This window comes from Aulostomus chinensis, chromosome 4 (genome assembly GCF_037954235.1).
Source record: "Aulostomus chinensis isolate RoL2024-O1b breed Wild chromosome 4, RoL_Achi_v1.0, whole genome shotgun sequence".
NCBI lineage: Eukaryota > Metazoa > Chordata > Actinopteri > Syngnathiformes > Aulostomidae > Aulostomus > Aulostomus chinensis.
In genome coordinates, this window is record NC_141323.1 from 6,925,696 (window position 1) to 6,946,816 (window position 21,121).

Genomic DNA, 21,121 nt, shown 5'->3' on the forward strand with positions numbered 1-21,121 from the left:
TTTTGGGCTCAGATCATTTTTAATGCCTTGCAACTATTCTTACACCTATAAATAAATGAGTTACCAGATTGTTCTAGACGTTTGTAAGCAGCATCATCAGATGTTCTGGACGGACCGTTACCGGACCCTCAGAGATCCATTCTGCTTCTCCAGCGTTTGTTTACATTCATCAGCTTCCTTCAGTTTGTCTGAGTCAGCACGTACAGACACACAGGCCGTGACACTGCTGCTTTATTAGAGAGCAAGTAGAGACTTTCTAGACAAAAGCTGAGCGTTCTGTGATTGGAACCTGAAGCTCGACGGTGGGGGTCTGTTACTGGCCGGGCCAGGAGGCTCGGAGGTTGAGGAGAATCAACACATCACATGGTGCTAAATAATAAACCCCCAGCTCATTCAGTGCGGTCTCTGGGGGGGGGTCTTCCCTCCCGTCACCGTCTCGGGGAGCGTCGTCCCACTCTTTAATGACGTTCTTCAGCAGGATGGCCGAGCCCACCGTCAGACACAGGACGATGCAAGCCTCCTTCACGCTGGGGACACAAACAGTTCCGGTCATCACTCCCCCCTCACATCATTTCCACCCGACAGTCACGACTGTGGAAGATCAGCAGTTGAACATGAATCACTTCTGTGAACACCCGAGTGACAACATGAGGGTGTGTCATCTCATCCCCACCGTGGTGCTGGATGATGGTCACAACTCCTGCTGTACAAACGACGCCATGAGCAACACGACGGCGGCCATGATGCTCCCAACCCATGACAGATGCACTTTGAGTCTTAAGGTCAAATTTGGTTCAATATTCAGCTGAAGTACGTCCAGCTCAGACGGGCCTCCGCTGGCGCTGCGTTTGAGCCGCGTGTGCTCACAGACGTCTGATCCATGCCTGGGACACCTGGACAAGTCAAGCCTCAGCTTTGGTACCGACTCCTGGGTCTGGTTGGGTCGAGTTACATTCTCAGCGAAGTGAACCACTTCCGCTGCACCCAACATGGGCGGGGCCAAAACCCAGAACAAAAGCAGACTTACTGTTTAAAGAAGTTCTCAGGTCTTTTGCAGTGGTGCCCAAACAGAGGAAAGAGGTTCCGGGTCATGTCGAACTGAAGCTGAGCGGCTCCACCGTCGCTGAAATGGTTGGATAGGATCACCTGACAGACACACATGGATGCATCAACCCAACGTTCCCTCCATCATTCTGTGTTTCCATTCTATTATCAAGAGAATTTCTAACTCTGAGAAGAAGCAAAGTTAGGCATCAACTGTCGCCCAGCTTCTGTGACCACAGCCGTTCTGCCGTTCAAGGCCCCTGAAGAAGTACACGCGAGTGCGTCTGCCCACCACGTGTAACATTAGCATGGCAGTATTTTTCAACCTCCTACAATGACGCTTACGATGTAGAAAGTTCAGCAAAATTCACGAGGACACAGCAGCTGGTAAGTTACGTGACCTCAACATTTGTTACATCAGAGCTGATTTGAATGAGAAGTTTCGATCTCCCTCTTTGTGCTGTTTTTGCTACAGAGTAAATGTTCAAAGAACATTTTGTTAAACTGAGATTTCTCTTGAATGTAACATACGCCAACCTTTGCTGATGCATTGTTTCAAAATATACATCAAAATACATGGAAACCTGACTATTTATGCATTTGTGTATGTGTGTGTGTGTTGGGGGACAGGACGGGGGGCTCTGCAGTCTCTAGTGACATGGACAAATGTGTATATGAGCTATAGATGTTCATAAAGTGGACGTACGTCCTGGTAGAGGAAGCTGTCAAGTCTCTCTGCGAGGCCCTGCCACGCCAGCTGGAACAGAGACACACTCAAGACCTGATGGAGGTTCAACAAGCTGTCCCTCACACAAAGCATCATGGGACACGCTGAACTGGACAAGGACATGGTAGACTGGTCCTGTGGGGACGGGAGAGAAAACCATCTACGAGACAGACAGAGTGGATTAGTAGTGCTTCTAACGTGTCAACCACATGAACCTGACTTCCTCTGGTCATGTGTGCACATTTGTGTTTTGAACATTCATGCACAGGTTGAAGCATCTGATCATCGCACTGCATCATCAGCATGTATGAACAAATATCAGAAACACTGTCATGAAATAAAACATCAGTGGGAGTTTCATGGTGCTTCCGAGTAGAGCGGCACAGGAATGAGCCATGAGATGAACCATGGAGATGACCACTTCCTGTTGGACTACGAACACACCTCCTCCCTGACACGACCACTTCCTGTTGGACTACGAACACACCTCCTCCCTGACACGACCACTTCCTGTTGGACTACAAACACACCTCCTCCCTGACACGACCACTTCCTGTTGGACTACGAACACACCTCCTCCCTGACACGACCACTTCCTGTTGGACTACAAACACACCTCCTCCCTGACACGACCACTTCCTGTTGGACTACGAACACACCTCCTCCCTGACACGACCACTTCCTGTTGGACTACAAACACACCTCCTCCCTGACACGACCACTTCCTGTTGGACTACAAACACACCTCCTCCCTGACACGACCACTTCCTGTTGGACTACAAACACACCTCCTCCCTGACACGACCACTTCCTGTTGGACTACAAACACACCTCCTCCCTGACACGACCACTTCCTGTTGGACTACAAACACACCTCCTCCCTGACACGACCACTTCCTGTTGGACTACAAACACACCTCCTCCCTGACACGATCACTTCCTGTTGGACTACAAACACACCTCCTCCCTGACACGACCACTTCCTGTTGGACTACAAACACACCTCCTCCCTGACACGACCACTTCCTGTTGGACTACAAACACACCTCCTCCCTGACACGACCACTTCCTGTTGGACTACAAACACACCTCCTCCCTGACACGACCACTTCCTGTTGGACTACAAACACACCTCCTCCCTGACACGATCACTTCCTGTTGGACTACAAACACACCTCCTCCCTGACACGACCACTTCCTGTTGGACTACAAACACACCTCCTCCCTGACACGACCACTTCCTGTTGGACTACAAACACACCTCCTCCCTGACACGACCACTTCCTGTTGGACTACTAACACACCTCCTCCCTGACATGACCACTTCCTGTTGGACTACTAACACACCTCCTCCCTGACATGACCACTTCCTGTTGGACGAAAAACACACCTCCTCCCTGCCACTCTCTGTAGGTGCTGAGAACTTATTTTCTGGGTAGGAGGGGATGAGAGCTGGCAGCTGCTCATCAGGAGCCCTCTGCTCCAGGTGTTTACCTCCAGCGGGCAGCACGGCCTCTCCAGCATCATTTAATATTAAGTTACTTTGATTTTCATCTTTCATCTTCTGATTCTCTCTCCATTTTCATTTGTGACCATCTGTCCCATTTAGTGTGAAAAATCAGAGTTTCAGGTTTCAGTTCTGACTTTTCTGGAGACCATGTTTACATTGTGTGGTCCAACGATGGTCAGAAGGAGGTTTCACACCATTATCTTTAGTTCAGATGAAACTGAAAAGTCCAGGTCCAGTGAGCAGGGTCGCGTTCCGCTGGTCTCACCTGTCTTGGCAGTACGGTTTAGCTTTGCCCGTGATTTCTCTCATGATTCCATCCAGCAGTCTCCCAATCATGTCTCCCTTCAGTCGATCCAGTAGCGCCAACAGACCCTCAAACAGAGAACCTTCCAGAGAAGCCAGGCGCCCGATCTCCATCATTCCCAGGCCTCCCAGCACCCCCTCCTCACCCAGCGAGACGGCAGCCTGCTGCAGCTGGAGGAAGAACTGCCGAAGAGAGAGAACGCAGGAACCGGTGAAAACGAGAACAGAGGACGAGTGAACACAGTTCTCCTGGACTTTGAAGTTCCGTGTTGTCGTGTGGTTGCTTGCATGGCAGCAAACGAATCATATTCTGGTGAAATTTGCCGATTTCAATTGTAATACATCAGTCACGTGAATCATGTGACCAGAGTTGATTCTAAAATCGGGTCCATCACATCGTGATCTCCACAGAACATCTTTGGTGAGACGTCTCACATCTCTGAGCGGGACACTGTCAACGTCCCACTCCATCTCCTCGTGAACGTTAGCGTGTCAAACCCAGCCTGCCGTGTGCTACCATGTTGGTCCTGGTGTTTATAATGGAAACTTCCAGCCTACCAGCGAATGTGAAGAGAATAAATAAAAAACACTCAAATCTACAGAAAACACAAACGAGCACAGTCGCCTCCACTCCTCTCTGGGCAGGATGACCCCTGACCCCCACTACAAAGTGATGTCAGCACATCTGTAATGATGTCCAGGAACCAAAGCTTTCATTCAACTCGAAGTGGGACGTGTGAAAGCTTGGCTTGGATCTGAGAGCAAGTCTGGGACTGAATCAAACTCAGATGACCTCGCTGCCACCTGCTGGTTTGGTGAGCAAAACGATAAACAAAGAGATGAACTGTTGCAGACACACAAACGCACCACGTTGTCTCCCCAGTCCGTCAGGATGGTGGAAATGTAGTTGACCGCATTGAGGATGGCGCAGTAACGGGCACCACGTGGGCAGCGGGACTCCTCCTTCATCACCTGGAGGATGAATGGTTGTGTTAGTCTCATTCCTTCATCCTGTCATCCCTTCACCCCGACATTCATCTCCTGAAAGGATCAACTTGACGGACCCTCGAGAGTCGGGGCCTAAACTAGGCGCCATATTGGATTGGTTCTTTGTAGTTAATGGCGAACCGTCACAGCTGTCAAACACCTCTGTTTTTCCTCCTCAGGTGTGACTGGGCCACTCGTTCAACCCTCCCTCGTTCCTGCGCTCATTAGTACCTGTGTGAGTCGGATACGGAAGTCGTCCACCAGCTCTCTCTGCAGTTCCAGAAACTTGAGTTGTGCAGAGGGACAGGGTAAGGTCCGGTAGCGGTCTGAGAAAACCACATCACATCTTATATTCCCAACAATACAGAACGATCACGCGTGGATCACATATGACGACTGTCCACACATTCAGCACACTTCTGCTTCACAATATTCCATCAATCAACATTCACACCAAGAAACATGGTAACGGGCCAGTAAATGATGGTGGAGAAGCAGGGGTCCGGTCGCTTGTGTCCAGCTGACGGAGGCTGGAAGGAGCAATCGTGTCTCAACTGCAAATCTATTTCTGACTTTACTCTTCATGCTCCGCCGCTGAGGACGATGGCGCGGCTCACCAGTGATGACCTGCAGCAGCGTCATGAAGGTTTCAGCACAATCTGGAGCCTTCAGCTCGTCCATATCCCGGATATCTTTGTACTGGGAGCTCCACGCGCCCTCAGCCACCAGCATGGCGTCCACCTTCTCCACCGCCACTGAACAAACACAGGAACCCGTGGTTAGAGGGGCTCCTGAGATTAATTGATTCGTCGACACAAAGACAGCGATCACCAACTACTTTCATCTTCGATGAATTTTTTCAGTCGTGAGTTTTTGGGTTCTGGACTGTTGGGTGAACAACAGACAAATGGACCTTTGGAAACGATGATGATGAGTATAGTACTTCATACTACTACCTCATGCTGTACTATACTTCAATACCCAGCCCTAAAAACAATCCTGCGCTCTAAAACTGGTCTGATCTCTGAGCTATGGAGCAGTAAATAAATAATCAACGTGACGATAAACTGACACAATAAAAGCAACTAAAACCTGTCTGAGACGTACAGACACCCACCAACAGGAGGGAACACTGAGAAACTCACTCTTCTTCTCCACAATGAGCCACTTCTGAAGGATGGCGTCGTCCAGCAGCAGGTGCAGCAGCCCTGGCAGCACCGCCGGGTACGCCTGGTTGCTGCGCAGTTCCTTCTCAAACTGCAGCACCTCTTCCACCAGGTGGCAGAAGAGAGTGTCATCATACAGCAGCCTGGAGGCGTCGCTGGCCACCTTCTCCTGGACCAGAGCCAGCAGGCCTCGACACAGCTCCACCTACACACACACACACACACACACACACACACACAGTGTGAGATCTCTATCGCCAGATATTATAAAAGACCAGACTGACTCCATCATCTGTGGACAAGACTCACGTACTCTGGCACTGATGTTGACCCCAGCTCGGTCCAGTACAGGCTGGATCCTCTCCTCCATGAAGGTGGCGCTGTTCCCCATCCACATCAGAACCTGTGTCAGGTACCACTCAGGCTGAAAATACACACAGATGATGAGTCTGTGGTTCCAGAGTGCACAGATTCTTAGTTCATGTCAATGAGCAGGCCGGCTCAAAACTTACATATAACCGTGTGTGTGTGAGTGAGTGAGTGAGTGAGTGAGAGAGAGAGAGAGAGAGAGAGAGTGAGTGAGTGAGTGAGTGAGTGAGTGAGTGAGTGAGTGAGTGAGTGAGTGAGTGAGAGAGTGAGAGAGAGAGAGAGAGAGAGAGTGAGTGAGTGAGTGAGTGAGTGAGTGAGAGAGAGAGAGAGAGAGAGTGAGTGAGTGAGTGAGTGAGTGAGTGAGTGAGTGAGTGAGTGAGAGAGAGAGAGAGAGAGTGAGAGAGAGAGAGAGAGAGAGAGAGAGAGAGAGAGAGACACCTTGCTGAGGGAGTTAGTCTGTCGGTTTCCGAAGAAGTGGTATCGGAACCTCTTGCTGAGCGGCTGCAGCATGATCTGGATGGGTAGGCAGAGGGGAGGAGCTTGGGACACAGGTGTAGCTGAAGAAGCAGGCTGATTGGTCGGTGCACCCTGGCAGGAGGTGGACGCCTTCTGAGATATGAGGTCATCGCTAGCAGGGGAAGTTAAAGAACCACCAGCATACAAGTATCCAGAACATCCTGAGTCTGAACTACTTCATGTGGTTCCTCACCTGGCAGGTGGAGTCATGGGGGATGATCTTGTGCACACCAGTTATTACCAGTGTCCTCCTGTCCGTGGACTCAGAGCACCGACACCTGATGATCTCTGGAGCAGGTGACATCCAAAATGGTTCGGACACCCAGTTAGTCTTTAATACCCTCCTGTGAGGTGAAAATGGCGGGAGGTCACGTTGCCATTGTTGATTTATTTGGCAGCTCCAACATCAACGATTCACCTGCATCAGATGATGTCACTGCTGCATCATACTAAGAACCTCTGTGGTAGTTCCTGCCAGAGCTCACATACACGACACACGCATGAGCTGGCAACCAAACACACTGGCCCCAGCAGTGTGTGTGTGTGTGTGTGTTGACAGTTGCCGGACAGCGGCAGCTCCACTCTGAAGGATACGAGGTCTGCAGGGCCAGCAGCTGTGCGACCAGCAGCTCCAGCTGGCTGGTGGTCTCCTGGCCGTTGACGGTGGGCGTCAGTGACTGGGTGGGCGGGGACAGGATGGGCCAGTGAAGCTGAGTCAGCACATTCCCTAAATCCCTGCGAGCAAACCAAACAGGACTCAGATGAGCACACTCACGATAAACTTCCTGTCCTGTTTTGTCAGCACTTGGCTTTTCTGCCACCTGGCCAAGGTGGCAAAGACCGGGACGGAATCTTACCCTGCCAGTCGGTCTTTAATGATCTTGTGCCAGAAGAGCAGGGTTTCTCTGAGGTAGTCCTTCAGATGTGAACACCCGGACTGGTTTAGTCCAGCGTCCAGCACCGCCATGCTCTCCACCGCCCTGATGGCCTCCCACACACTGCTGGTCATCAGACACTGCTGTACGCCGGCACTGTCGACACAACACCAACATCACTGCTTCACCACATCCAAAAACGCCCTGTTAATCAATGACAGGTCATTTCCACGCGGCGTCCCTCATTCCGCCGGCTGTGTTCGGGTTGCTACCCTTCAGTGGCCACGAGTTCCTCACCACTGGCTCAGCGTTGTACGAGGCGGGAACTCTGCTGCTGTTAGTGAGAACTTTCTGTCTATTTAGAGAAGGATCTTGGTGTGACAGCGGTGAGCGACGGTGACTCACCGTCTGGATGTGGCTACATGCACGCCTGAGGAGGTACCTGAGCTCCTCTATGTGCTGAAGGCAGCGGAGGTACTTCATGTGTCTCTCTACAGTCTCCACTTGGCTGAGCGTGTGGCCCAGGCTGTCCATCCACGGCTGGGCCCCCTGGAGGTGCTGGGGGGGACATGGAATCTCTATTACTGTTTGAAACATTGTCCTTAAAGTGACACTTGACCTGAGAAAAAAGTGTATTTTGCCTTCCAAGTACTCGCTAAGAGGAGTCGGGAGCTCTCTGTTTCCTCCTCCATCACTTCTTGGTGAGGAGCCACGTGAGTTTAGCTTCAAGCTAATGGGGACTGACCCCCCACTGGTTTGTGACGACATCACTTTTTGAGTGGTGTCTGGTTTTATCCCGGAGCCTCCAGTGTTTGCAGACCTCGGACAGACTCGCTGTCACTGACAAATGCCCCCCGTGGGGGTACAAGTATTTGTACTTGGTCAGCAACCTCCCGGGACCCCTGTCACAGGAATATCAGGCCAGATGACATGTAACATCCTGGACTGTTCAGAAGAGTCCAAATCAGTTCTGGACCCGGCCCTCTGACCCCGGTGTCACAGGCGCTGACGACCTCGTGCTTTGGCGGGTTCAGCCTGTCAGAGTCAGCGTGCAGCTCTGAGAATGAAACATCAATAAATGTGAGGTGCGTGTGAAGAGACGACCCCGGCGATGCAGGAGACGTCTCATAGGGTCACACCCAGCTCCACTTCTCAGAGGATCTCCCACAGAACTGAAACACACGGCAACAGTGCACCGCCACGTGACAAAGGACACGCCAGGTGTGGCGTCCCTACCTTGCGCAGCGAGTCAGAGATGAGCGTCTCTCTCTGCAGCAGCTCGTCCAGGGAACATCTGGCCTCCTCAGCGGCACAGAGCGCCGCAGACACCCGGGGAGGTAAACAGCTGGACTCAGTCGCCACCTAAGGACAAGGGTTACAAACTCATCATCATCATCATCATCATCATCATCAGCTGATTGCAGATCTTTGATCCCTTTCACAGGTGAAACAGACTGACAGGTGAACTTGACGTCACAAACTGAGCTTTCAAACTGGGCCAGCAGGTTCGACACTGATCGACTGATTGGTTGATTGACTGATAAAGTGATTGGACTGATTAGAGGGTCACGTGCCTTTACGGTGCCCGTCACCATTATTCATAACAGCAGCCTGAGTGATCACGTGACAAAACACAACCTACAACTCTGCCAGTGCGACAGATGTCACACAGAATCAGAGGTGCTGGTCAGGCGCCAGAGCGGCCAGTACCGAGAGTCGGAACTGGCGTGTTCTGACGTCATTAGCAGGTACATGGAACAGGTAACAGGAGCTCACCTGCTCCTCCAGGGCGTTGTTTTCCTCCTTCAGCTTCTCCAGCAGCTCGCCGACGGTCTTCAGGGATTTCAGCTCGCTGCCGACCTCCGTCAGCAGGAACTCCGCCACCTGGTCGTGGAGCTCCGCCGCCGGTGCGGGCGGCCCGTCGCTGTCCGGACTTCCCGTGCGGCAGCGGGTTAAAGCGTCGTCTGCCAGCTTGTTTGTAGCGTTCGCTGCGACTGTGGGCGCCGCCATCTTGGCTCGCTGTCACGAAACTAGTGATGTGTCGTTCGCGAACGAGCCGGCTCGAAGAGCCGATGCTTTGTAGTGAACGAGAAGAGCCGATGCCCGTCGGAGGGAGTCGAATCTTCAGCTGCCTTCTCAGCAGCGGTCTGTTCATGGCTCCGTTCCGCGGAGAATCCATGCAGGCGGGGGCGGGAGTTTATTTTGATGGGCACATCATGCGGCCAATCACATGCGAGGACAGACCAGGATCATACCATTATGTGAAAGAAGGAAGGGGGACAGACGCTCCAAAGGCCGTGAATGTAGTGGTACAGGCCAGGTACACACACGGCAGAGAGAATTCCACAGCTGATGCTGCACTGGAGGTGAGGTCCTACCTTCAGGAGCCCCTCATCCAGAGAGCTGAAGACCCACTGAAATGGTGGGAGGCCAAGGCTTCATGCTACCCACGCCTGGTTAAGGTAATGGTAGGAAGACTCTGCATTGTTGCAACATCGGTCCCCTCAGAGAGAGTCTTCTCAAAGACAGGACAAATTGTAACAGAGAGGAGAAATCGGATCAGCCCATCCAAACTGAGGCGTCTGGCTTTCCTGAATGCCAGTCTCCACTAGACAATCTGTTCATACTTTGTTCACACTTTGTTCATTTGATTTGTATGTTTGATTGCTGTGGTTGTGTTCAGTTTTAAAAGTTTCATACATAAAAATAAAGAGTTTATGAAAACACTGAATCAAAAATTGCTTGTGATACTGAATGAAAACTGAAGAGCCATTTGGGAGCCGTAAGGGCCGGCTCTCCTAAGAGAGCCGAGCCAAAGGAGCCGAATCTCTGAGAAGAGTCGAAATGCCCATCACTACACGAAACTTCCTACGTGGTAAGTCTGGGTCCACGGAGGGAGGCGCTGATTGGAGGACACGGCGTTGCCCGCGGGCGGGGACACTGCGTCTCCATGTGCTTGTTATTCCGTGTGCATCCGGCGGGGGGCAGCACGGACCTTCACGCTGCGCATGTTGCCGGGAGTTTGATATCGATAATAATGAATAAGTTAGAACAGTAACCAAGTCTTAGATGGATGTGTTGGGGAGATTTCACTCAGATGTTTGTTAATTCAGTTCCTTCTGTCAAACGAGCCAGCGCTTCACCCTGAGATGAAGGTCTGAGACTAAGATCAAAGTCCAAGGCAGAGATCAAGGGCTCACACAGAGATTAAAGTCTTAAACTGAGACTGATGTCTCAAATTCATCTGAACCAAATTCCACTGACAGGCACTGTTCTGATGTCTTTATGTTTCAGGCCACTAAAATAAAAAATAAAAAAATCTCTGAATCTCTCCCAGTTTGTGCTCCATTGTCCTGAGTTCAGATGTAAGTTGATCCACATGAACCCTCGGCAGGATCTGATGTCTCCATCAGGGTTCCGTATTCATGCACAGAAGAGTGATACAAATAACTTTGTGTTCTATGTAAGCTTTTTTCATGAACGCACACATTTGAGGAGGTAGAAGACCTCACGTGCACCCAGCAAATCACACGGCTGATCCTGAAGCCAAACATGGCTGCACCTCCCCCTGCCCCTGCACCTGCACCTGTACTCTGCACCTGTACCCTGCCCCCTGCACCTGCACCTGTACTCTGCACCTGTACCCCGCCCCTGCACCTGTACCCTGTACTCTGCACCTGCACCTGCACCTGTACTCTGCACCTGTACCCTGTACCCTGCACCTGCACCTGCACCTGCACCTGCACCTGCACCTGCACCTGCACCTGTACCTGCACCTGTACCCTGCCCCCTGCACTGGTACTCTGCACCTGTACCCTGACCCCTGCACCTGCACCTGCACCTGTACTCTGCACCTGTACCCTGCCCCCTGCACCTGCACCTGTACTCTGCACCTGTACCCTGCCCCTGCACCTGTACCCTGTACTCTGCACCTGTACCCTGTACTCTGCACCTGTACCCTGTACCCTGCACCTGCACCTGCACCTGCACCTGTACCTGCACCTGTACCCTGTACTCTGCACCTGTACCCTGTACTCTGCACCTGTACCCTGTACCCTGCACCTGCACCTGCACCTGTACCTGCACCTGTACCCTGTACTCTGCACCTGTAGCCTGTACCCTGCACCTGCACCTGTACCTGCACCTGTACCCTGTACCCTGTACTCTGCACCTGTAGCCTGTACCCTGCACCTGCACCTGTACCTGTACCTGTACCATGCGCTGAGAGTGGGGGATGGGTAACACTTTGATGCTCATTCGTGACAGCCCAGCTCTGTGTTTTGGTCAAGATAGGCAGATATTTACATTTTACCTGCATTTCATGAAAATGAAAAGGTCCAAGGCTTCAGGTGCGCAAGGGAGGAAACGAATGAAAGGAGGAGGAGAAGAAAGTCCGATATAGAAGTGTTGTCTTATGTTATCTTTAAATGCCGTTCTGTGTGCAACATCGTTAGATGTTTCATTTGTAGCAGCTAGCTAGCTAAGTAGCAATAACTGAATAAAGCTAATGCTACATAATAATGCTACGATAGCTGTTGGACTCAGATAACGTTCCAGATTGAAAGGTGTGAGGCTGAAGGGCAAGCCAGTGGCTCGCTACCTGGACAACTGCTCCTTCCTGTGCTCAAGTTTGACAGACAAGAATCAGTGCTAATGGCTGACACGAACGCACACAGACAACAACAACAGATTTCTGCACTCACTGGCCGGCACCAGAGATGTGAGCCCCACTGGGCATCGTAGCTCATTGTTGTAAGCGAGACTGATATTGAAGCATTTCAATAAATCAGCTCTACACTGGATTACTGGGTTGCAAATTAGCAGCAGTCAGGCTCAAGAGAAAATGATGCAGTGAGGCAGAAAAGTTTCATTATGACTGAGTTCTGTGAGATTTTAAGAGTGACACCTGCCCAGCAGCATGTGTGGAGCTGTTTGGTTGTTACTCAGAGTTATGTTGTTATCTCAGTGGTGCAAGCTTTTGGTTCAGAAATTCATGAATCACAACTTAAGTAGAACTAATTTTCAACTAAGTTCTAACTTAGTCTGAACTAAGTTTGAACTTGCACACAGCCGGTGCAGCAGGACGCAGTGGCTGTTTGTTCTACTCTGCAGCTCCATGTTGGTGCTTGTATGAGGCTCATATCTACTCTCTCACTGTCCAGATGCACTCAGGAAACATCTGCAGAAGCCGCCAGCTGCTGGAGAAGAAACATCTGGTCTCCATCTCCATCCCCCTCTGAAGCAGTCAGACAGGGTCACTTGTGGTCTCTGTATAAGTTCATTGATAGCACTGCTACATCATTAGCATTATCAGTATTATTATTGTTGTTGTTGAATACTACAATACCTTGTTACTAATGAAATGCAGGTTTTATCAGATTAAATTAAGTGTATTTGTACCACAGTATGGATGTTCTGTCTGGTTGTACTCAGCTGCAGGTCTCCAGCTCCCTTCACTGAGCTCCAGCCTGCAGCATACAGGATGAACCAGTTCTGCTGGACGTAGCACCATTTCAGTCCCTGTTGTTGAAGTGAAAATATCTGCTGTCGTTAAAAATGTTCCCCCAATCTCACCTCGGGCACCAAAAAAGCTCAGTCCGGCCCTGCAGGCACGGCTGCAGGTGAAACCCTGAGCTTAGTTGTGTGTCTCTGGCTCTCCTGTGCTGGTGAGAACACTTAGAACTGCGTTTGAGGTCAGTTTGATGGAAGTGCTGCTTGTCTGAAGGGGGACACACAGGGTTCAGGACCAGGGGGAAATCAGGAGATGATAATCAACAGTTTCAAATTAATGTCAAGCTGCTTGTTTCCTGCAGCATCCCAACATGAACACCGTCACCATCATTGCTAGCAAAGCTATGTCTTTGCAAGAGTACAGCAACACTCGTACCGGCTCAGCTATGGTCTTCCCCGGACCCAAGCTGTCCTCAGAACCAGGCTCACCCTGGACCCAGGTTCTCCTCAAGGGACGTTTTACCAGGGTGGTGCACTCAGACGATGTCACTGGGTGCCCCCTGGGTGCCCTTTTGGGCATTTAGACACTGCAATGTAGACTGTTTGAAGCGAGGGGAGTAAGGAGACCCGGTCACCTGAGCCAGCACCTGCTGTCAGTCCCGAGGTCAACTTGAGGACCAGCAGCTAGTGGCTCAGCAGAGGCCTCTTCCCTCAGGCAGCCTGGTGATACATGAGGACTCAGATCACTTGAAGCACCCGGTCAACACACACACACACACACATATGCACGTACACACATGCACGCACACATACACAAGCACGCAGACACACACACACCGATACACACACATACACAAGTGCGCACATACACACGTATCCCTCCACCCTGACTTCAAGCTCTTTGAAGTCTGAAATCAGGAACTTTTCATGTGACTGTTGCTTCTTTCATTGAGTGTTTATAATATTGTAGGAAGGAGAGTGTCACCCCCACACACACACACTCACTCACACACACACACACACGCATGCAGGAACAAACTCTGATCCTGTCGTGGCTCCCTGCGGTACTGGAGGAGTTCAGGGTCTTGGGGGAGGAGGTTCCTCCTCAGCAGTGCTGGAGCTCAGAAGCTCCTGCTGACGCCTTCAATGACACTGAAGAAGAAGAATCATTTCCTGCAGAAAATGCACTGTGGAAGTGGAGCTGTAAGCTGCTGAAATCAACCGAAGGCTGTAGCAGGAAGCTCAGTTTAGCACGCCAGTCTCCGGGCTCTGGGGGAGCTCCCGCTGCTCTTGGAGGCAGTTTGATCCTTAACCAGGAAATCAGTCCGTGTGAAAACCGCACCAGCAGACAGAGGACCACTTCTCTGCATTGATATGAATGATTAACCTCGCAGGGCGGGACACCAGGGGACTGAGCGAACGTTGTTTTGGTTTAGTTCAAATTTCTTCACGAGTGAGAGTGATGTCACTCTCGCATTTCAAAACCAATCAGAAAAAGCTGAATAATTCCAAAAGTAGGGCTGCAGGGTGGTGCAGTGGTCCTCACTGTGGCCTCACAGAAAGAAGGTGCCGGGTTCGAGTCCCGGCTCGGGCGCAGGGTCTTTCTGGGTGAGTCTCCATGTTCTCCCCGTGTCTGCGTGGGTTCTCTCTGGTACTCCAGCTTCCTCCACAGTCCAAAGACATCAATTTGGGGATGAGGCTGATTGATTCTCTAAATTGACCGTAGGTATGAATGTGAGTGTGAATGGTTGTTCGTCTCTGTGTGTTGGCCCTGCGATGGACTGGCGACCTGTCCAGGGTGAACCCTGCCTCTCGCCCGTAGATGCTGGGATAGGCTCCACCCCCCCGCGACCCTTAATGTGTAGGAATAAGCGGAAGATGACGATGGATGGATGGAATTCCAAAAGTAGAGAGATTCTACAATTCTCCAATTTCATTTAGCAGACGCTTTTGTCCAAAGCGAAGTACAACACAAGCAAGAATTTAGACTTAATTAAGGAAAAACCCATAGGAAGCGCAAAAGTGCTTCAGTTGTGATTTGGTCACAGGTACTGCCATCTAGTGGCAGAAGAAGTGTCGCCCCCGCCCTTTTTTTTTTTTTTTTCTTTTTTTTTGGACAAACATAAAACATAACACAGCACAGTTAGTGCTACATAGTCACTAAGTGCTGGGTCTTGGACCCTCTGACTGATTCTACCCCAAAGAGGAGCAGAGTCAGGTTCAGTGCCTCGGTGCTCTCTGAACAATTGAGTCTTCAATTGTCTCTTAAAAGTAGAAAGGGACTCAGCAGAACGCACAGAGTTCGGTAGTTGGTTCCACCATTTGGGAACAACAGAAGAGAAGAGTCTGGCTAGAGATTTGGAGCAGCGCTGGGCTGGAAGCACCAGGCGTCTTTGGCATGCAGAGCGTAGTGGGCGAGAAGGAGAGTAGACCTGGATCAGGGATTCCAGGTAGGCTGGAGCCGTTCTTGGGATTGTTGAGATCTGAGGGTTAAAGAGCGGATCATGTTTGAATGTCTCTGTTGCTGACACCAAATCTTCAGGCATGAAATTTTTAGTTTTGTATTTTATTACGTGTTTCACTGCCACTGTCCTGACAAAGCATTCCTGCCTAACGTGGAGCCTTAACTTTTACCCCACTGGAGACTGAATTGGCGAGGTCGGGTAGATGAGTCACTGCTGAGAGGATCAGTTTGGTGTCTGAGACTGATGTCAGAGTTTAATGAACCAAACTAGAATTTCAATCTGGCTGCTTGAGTCCTCACAGATTAAGTTCTCGTGCTGGAAACATGAAGTGAAGGGCCAGAGCCACTGGGCAGGGACGGCAGGAAGTCACCCCGTTACTGAGCAGGTCAGTCTGAAGATGACAACGTGAGACCGTCTGCCCAACAACACTCTGCTCCTGTCTTCAGATGAGTAAGTGTGTGTGTGTGTGTGTGTGTGTGTGTGTGTGTGTGTGTGTGTGTGTGTGTGTGTGTGTGTGTGTGTGTGTGTGAGAACGTGCTGCAAAGGCACGTGGAGCGCCAGTCTCTCGTCATCACCACCTCCTTCATTGAGGGGAGCGCTGGCGTACGCCTGTATCTAACAGCACTGTTTCTCATGATCACTGCTAATTCACCACAAACACCACATTTATGAGGAAATAACAAAGTCTTGGAAAGCTCAGCTTGAAACGCCCATCATGGATGTGTCCTCCGTGGTGTGTGCCTGTCGCAGCAACCTTCGCCTTTGACTGTTGACCACCAAAACCGGACACTTCGACCAGAGGATATCGATGGCAAAGCTGCAGGATTTCCAAGAGACATTGCCAAGGCAACCGCCATGACTGCTCGTGTCACCAGCACAGAAACAGCACGTTATCCAATGACAGTCTCCTTACGATGTAAACTATCCGGAAACGCCAGCATACCGACCTTCTGGAATGCAGCAACAGTCCGTGTGCTGGGATAAATGGCGCGCAGGACATGACGGTGTGTTCCCACGCCTCCAGGCTGGCGCCACGCCAGGCCGGGCCAGGCCAGTCCGTCTGTCCCATTCTCGCCAACACAATCTCCCGGGACGCCTTGAAGGAATTCCTGCAGATATGTAACAAATAATCACTCGGATGACATACTTAGATTTTGCTGGTAAAGGTCAAAGGTCACTGTGACTGCACCAAACACGATGTTTCTGTCCGTAACGCCAGAATTCACTCTCAGAATTACAACCAAATTACTTTTTCATCTTCTAAACTTCAGCTGGCCTGCTGGAGGGGGGGAACCGGGCCGGCCCGGTCACAGCTGGAAGTTCTAGTTATCGGTGGTACTCTATGCTGCCGCTGATGCTTGTTACCATGCCAACCAGCCTGGTTCTTTGGTGTTGCGATCCGTGAGCACGTTTGGTACCCCGAAGACTGGGTTTGAGACCATTTTTAGAAATTAGGAAATGGAGTGTGCACAGACACTGAGCGCCGATATCATCAAGTCCAGTTCTGTCAGACGTTCAGCAGTGACGAGCATCTTTTAGCTCGTTAGCGACCGCTGCCACCGTCTGATGGTCCTCGAAGCTCCACACACGCCCCAGTGGACTCAAGTTCCTTTGGGTTGTTTCTGCTCTTCAGTGGATGATCGACTCATGTGACCGTGAGTCAGTGCAGGGACCAACGCAGGCTACGACAGCCTGACCATATCAAACTTGCTCTGACGTTACTCAACTATGATGTCATTCTCAGCTGATAAAAAGGTCACTCAACTATGTTCTCATCTCTGCCAATGGCCTTTGATTCTGCATCGCACCTCGACCCCGGGGGGGGGGGGGGTCCATGGCATATAGTTACCTAAACAATCAGGATGTGTTGGCCAGATGGTTGCTGGGATGACGTCCTGGGTTGATGATGTCACTGCCCACGTAGACCACCTTAGGTGACTTCATTCAGACTCTCAGTCACACAAACACACAGACACATCAGAAAGATTACAAGATAACGTGTGTGCATGTGTGTGTGCGTGTGTACATGCATGTGTGTGTGCGTGTGTGACAAATTAGAGGAAAGCTGAGAAGTCTGAGGATTTCCAGGCCAGTACGGAGAGTTTGATCTAATTTAATCTGGACGAGCTGTACTTCAGCGTTCTTCTGTCACACACAGGGCTTTTGAGGCCACGCCCTCAGATGCAGTGAAAGAATCTTAAGTTGAAATGAAATGATTTTGGTCATCTGAGGTCAAAGGTCAAGGTCAGTGAGACTGGTGATGGTCATTGAGAATTGAATTATTTGTATCGAGTCCACAGGTTCATGTCCACTTAGGGAGCTGTGAGTCAGAGCATCATTGTGCTTGTCCCTCCCTCCCTCCCTCCCTCCCTGGGATATTAAAGTGAGAGAGAGTGGGGGTCTGTGAGGGACCCTCAGATCAAACTGCAGCCCCTTTGAATATAAAAGCTTCAGCTGCCTCAGCTGGGAGACTGAAGCTTGTTCTCGGCGTGCAGGATGCCTGGAAACATCAGATCAGGTACGACAGCAAAAGAACGTTGCTGTTGTCCATCATGATGCTGTCCCTCTGGTTCAGGATTCCTCTGAACAGGTAGGAACTTCTTCATGTGCACATCATCTTCTGCTGTCTCCCAGTGTCTCTGGCGTGGGTGCTGTTCCTGAGCCTGGCGTGCAGCAGGCTGACCGGCGTGGCTGCAGCCCCCATCTGCACCAACGGCCAGGCTGGGTGCCACGTTCTCTCCCTGGCCAACTTGTTTGACCGAGTCATCCAGCACTCAGCCAGGATGCACAGCATTTCAAACGACCTGCACTCCGAGTTCGTAAGTCCCGACTCTAAATGAGTACCGTGTGATGCTAAGTGTTTTATTAGGACTGAGTAACCCTTCAAACTGTCCTGCTTGATGCTCGTAACAGCAGCTGTGATATGCAGGAGTCTGTATATTCCTTGTACATCAATGCCAAATATTTTTGCTGCATGATCACATTTCTTGTTACAATCATAATAAATAAGATCCTTTAAACATGAAAAGAGGGAGAAATTAGTCAATCAGCCAAAAATGAATAAAAAGTTATAAGAACATAGCAAGAAAATGAGCAAAAATGATAAGAAAATTTAAAGAATAAATAACACATTTTGGAAGAAATTAAGAAGAGTGTATATGTTCTGTTTTGCCCTTGTTTACTTTAAAGTTGTGATTAGATTAATTGTAGAAATCTTACAGATGAAATTACAATCAAACACACCAGACTGACTCAGACGCTGCTTCCTTTGTTTCCATCTTTAATCTTTGAGAGTAGACATGAGACAAATATGCTTGGCATGACTTTGCAGTAGTAAACTGGCCAGGTGGTCACATGTAAAAGCAGCTCCTTCTACTACTCCATTCATCCGTCCAGCCCTGACATTTAGAATACACATGACCTCTGACATTTCACTCTTGCATTCACGTTTGTCTGGTCAGGAGCAGTACTTCCTGCCCAGTAAGAATCAAATTGGCCGGGTCGGTCGCAACTGTCACACCTCCACAATCCTCACCCCAAATGGCAAGGAGAACGCTCAGAGGATGGCGGTGAGTTAACCTTTCTCAAAGCCATTTCCTGTCATTGCTGTGCACTCTGCACATTGAGAAGTTACAAGGTTGTGTGTGCGTTTCTATCTGTCCGTGTCTATGTACACGACTAGTTACTACTACTACACGCCTGTATTGCAGTAGCTTACATTTCTATGCGGTGCTCGTGTGTGTGCAGAGGGAGGAGCTGACGGAGGTGATTCTGAAGCTGCTGGTGGCCTGGAGGGATCCGCTCTGGCACTTCCACCAGAGCGTCGCTCACCACCACGACTTCAACAACCTCAGCTCCAATAAAGCTCTGGAGATGAGCGACATGGTGCGCGAGCTGCGTAAAGGAGTGGAGAAAGTAGCTGAGAAGGTACTCCATCCCCCCGAACAACGGGGGCGCAACGTAGTCAATGGTCTGAGCCAGAGCTGGAAGAAGCACACACATGTATCACTGAAGCAGCAGTAATTCAATCTATTTAGTGAAGTACAAGTATAGTAGTACACATTTGAAATGTTCTCAAAAGTATTCAAAATAGTAGAGAAAAAAAAAGATTTTTCAAAACAAACCAGGAGCAACTGTCAGTATAAAATGCAGTCTTGCGACAGGAAGTGTCCAGTCTTCACTCGACTCTGTTACTCCTCTGTGCTCTCAGCGGCTGCGTCATGCAGCTTCCAGGAATACGACGACTCCTGTTGCATAAGCTAACACTACAAATACCAGACGACCAAATGTTCAGATAGAGAACACTCAACCCCCGTCTGGGCGGAACACTGGGCCCTCAGTGGGGACTCTTGACCAGCAATGGTGTTCTTTTGTTTCATGCAGAACGTCAAACAGCAATAATCACCAGTGACAGAACAAGACAGAACATGAAGCGAACTGGATGAACCAGAGAAGGTTCCAGTCAAACAGTGGTGCCATTAACACCATCAGACAGGGACGTCACATGGAAGCTAGTGTTGGGTGATGAACAGCTGATGTGTATTTCTATTCAGGAAGTGTGTGAACACAACTGATGAGTGTGTTCTCTCAGATGCAGAAGCTGGGAATCATCAGTAACTCTGTCAGCGGCCTGTCTTCTCTGGAGGACTTCCTGCCGTCGGACGCTGCCGAGTGGCGCCTGATGAAGGACTACGACCTCCTCTACTGCTTCCGCCGAGACTCCAACAAGGTGCAGAACTACCTGAAGATCCTCAAGTGTCGCATTGTTCCTGAGCATGGATGCTAAATGCTGGAAACCAACCGCGGCTGTTTAACTTCTGGAGATCTCGAGGGGATGGAAAGGAAATGCCTCAGTTTGAGCTACGCGGCTGTAGTTTTGGTTGTGCTTTCTCTCTGCAGGGTATGGAATGTTCACTCCCGAACCCCAAAGACTCGGGCAACCTTGACACCTGACATGAGTCAGTGTGGACAATGATGCATGCAGATGAGTCAACCTGTGTTCAGGATGGATGAGTGTACATGTAACAACAGATTCATATCAAATGTCAATACAGCAATACCATATAAAACCTTTGAAGAAACATGGATGCACTGTTCTGTCCTTCCTTATTACCCATGATGCTCTGCTTCTACAAGGTTTACAAGTTTGTCTTTAAAAAAGTCACAAACTTTAAAGGAAACTCTCTTAATGTCTCCATAGTCAGACAACAAGAGACTCAGGCTAGTTAGCTTAGCACAATGACTGGTAGTGGGTGGGAAGTGTTAGCGTAGCTCCGTCTCTGCCTGCATTAATATCAGGAGGGTTGTGTGTAACCTTGGTGATGAACACCAGTTTAACATGAGGAGACGTTGTAGTGGTAGAATCAGACACGTAGCCGGAACTACTTTCCTGACTGGGCGCAGTGATTTGACGCAGCACCTCCAAAGCTCCACTGGAACTTGGGTCAACAGAACCAAAGGTTTGTTGAGGACTAGAAGAGCGACTGCTGCTACTGCTGATGAGGAGGAGGAGGCGGATTCCTGCTGGACACACCAGCATCCTGGACCTGAGCTAGCTGATGCTAACACTTCCCTCCCACTACCAGCCATTGGGCTAAGCTAACTAGCCTGGACCTGAGCTAGCTGATGCTAACACTTCCCACCCACTACCAGTCATTGGGCTAAGCTAACTAGCCTGGACCTGAGCTAGCTGATGCTAACACTTCCCA

At 50.2% G+C, this 21,121-nt stretch overlaps 2 protein-coding genes across 3 annotated transcripts; one reads left to right on the forward strand and one right to left on the reverse strand.

The window, feature by feature from the left end:
- Positions 1 to 14: 14 nt before the first annotated feature.
- On the reverse strand, positions 15 to 9,667 carry rint1 (RAD50 interactor 1). Of its 2 annotated transcripts, XM_086201315.1 has the most exons (16): positions 9,274 to 9,667; positions 8,734 to 8,859; positions 7,940 to 8,055; positions 7,480 to 7,653; positions 7,217 to 7,357; positions 6,545 to 6,734; positions 6,051 to 6,161; positions 5,717 to 5,942; positions 5,189 to 5,326; positions 4,803 to 4,897; positions 4,452 to 4,556; positions 3,547 to 3,767; positions 1,751 to 1,931; positions 1,028 to 1,146; positions 674 to 893; positions 473 to 591 (listed from the first exon to the last, which is right to left on the reverse strand). In XM_086201315.1, exons 1-15 carry the CDS (start codon positions 9,505 to 9,507, stop codon positions 692 to 694), a joined length of 2,379 nt encoding a protein of 792 aa, XP_086057441.1. In that variant the 5' UTR covers positions 9,508 to 9,667; the 3' UTR covers positions 473 to 591; positions 674 to 691. The 2 variants fall into 2 exon arrangements, with proteins under 2 accessions (XP_086057440.1, XP_086057441.1); XM_086201314.1 differs by lacking the exon at positions 674 to 893 and having other exon boundaries at positions 15 to 527.
- An 8,162-nt stretch (positions 9,668 to 17,829) lies between these two features.
- On the forward strand, positions 17,830 to 20,490 carry prl2 (prolactin 2). The gene is made up of 5 exons (XM_086202399.1): positions 17,830 to 17,931; positions 18,048 to 18,232; positions 18,875 to 18,982; positions 19,161 to 19,340; positions 20,005 to 20,490. Exons 1-5 carry the CDS (start codon positions 17,910 to 17,912, stop codon positions 20,197 to 20,199), a joined length of 690 nt encoding a protein of 229 aa, XP_086058525.1. The 5' UTR covers positions 17,830 to 17,909; the 3' UTR covers positions 20,200 to 20,490.
- Positions 20,491 to 21,121: the final 631 nt, after the last annotated feature.

Bases quoted from the DNA above. Each gene is read 5' to 3' on its own strand.
- rint1 (XM_086201314.1), bottom strand. From the start codon at position 9,507: ATGGCGGCGCCCACAGTCGCAGCGAACGCTACAAACAAGCTGGCAGAC. The intron at 7,358-7,479 runs GTAAGATTCCGT...GTTTGCTCGCAG, and splicing joins ATTAAAGACCGACTGGCAGG to GGATTTAGGGAATGTGCTGA. The intron at 6,735-7,216 runs GTATCCTTCAGA...TTCCCCTGCTAG, and splicing joins CTGCTGGCCCTGCAGACCTC to CGATGACCTCATATCTCAGA.
- prl2 (XM_086202399.1), top strand. From the start codon at position 17,910: ATGCCTGGAAACATCAGATCAG. The intron at 17,932-18,047 runs GTACGACAGCAA...GCTGTCTCCCAG, and splicing joins GCCTGGAAACATCAGATCAG to TGTCTCTGGCGTGGGTGCTG. The intron at 18,233-18,874 runs GTAAGTCCCGAC...TTGTCTGGTCAG, and splicing joins ACGACCTGCACTCCGAGTTC to GAGCAGTACTTCCTGCCCAG.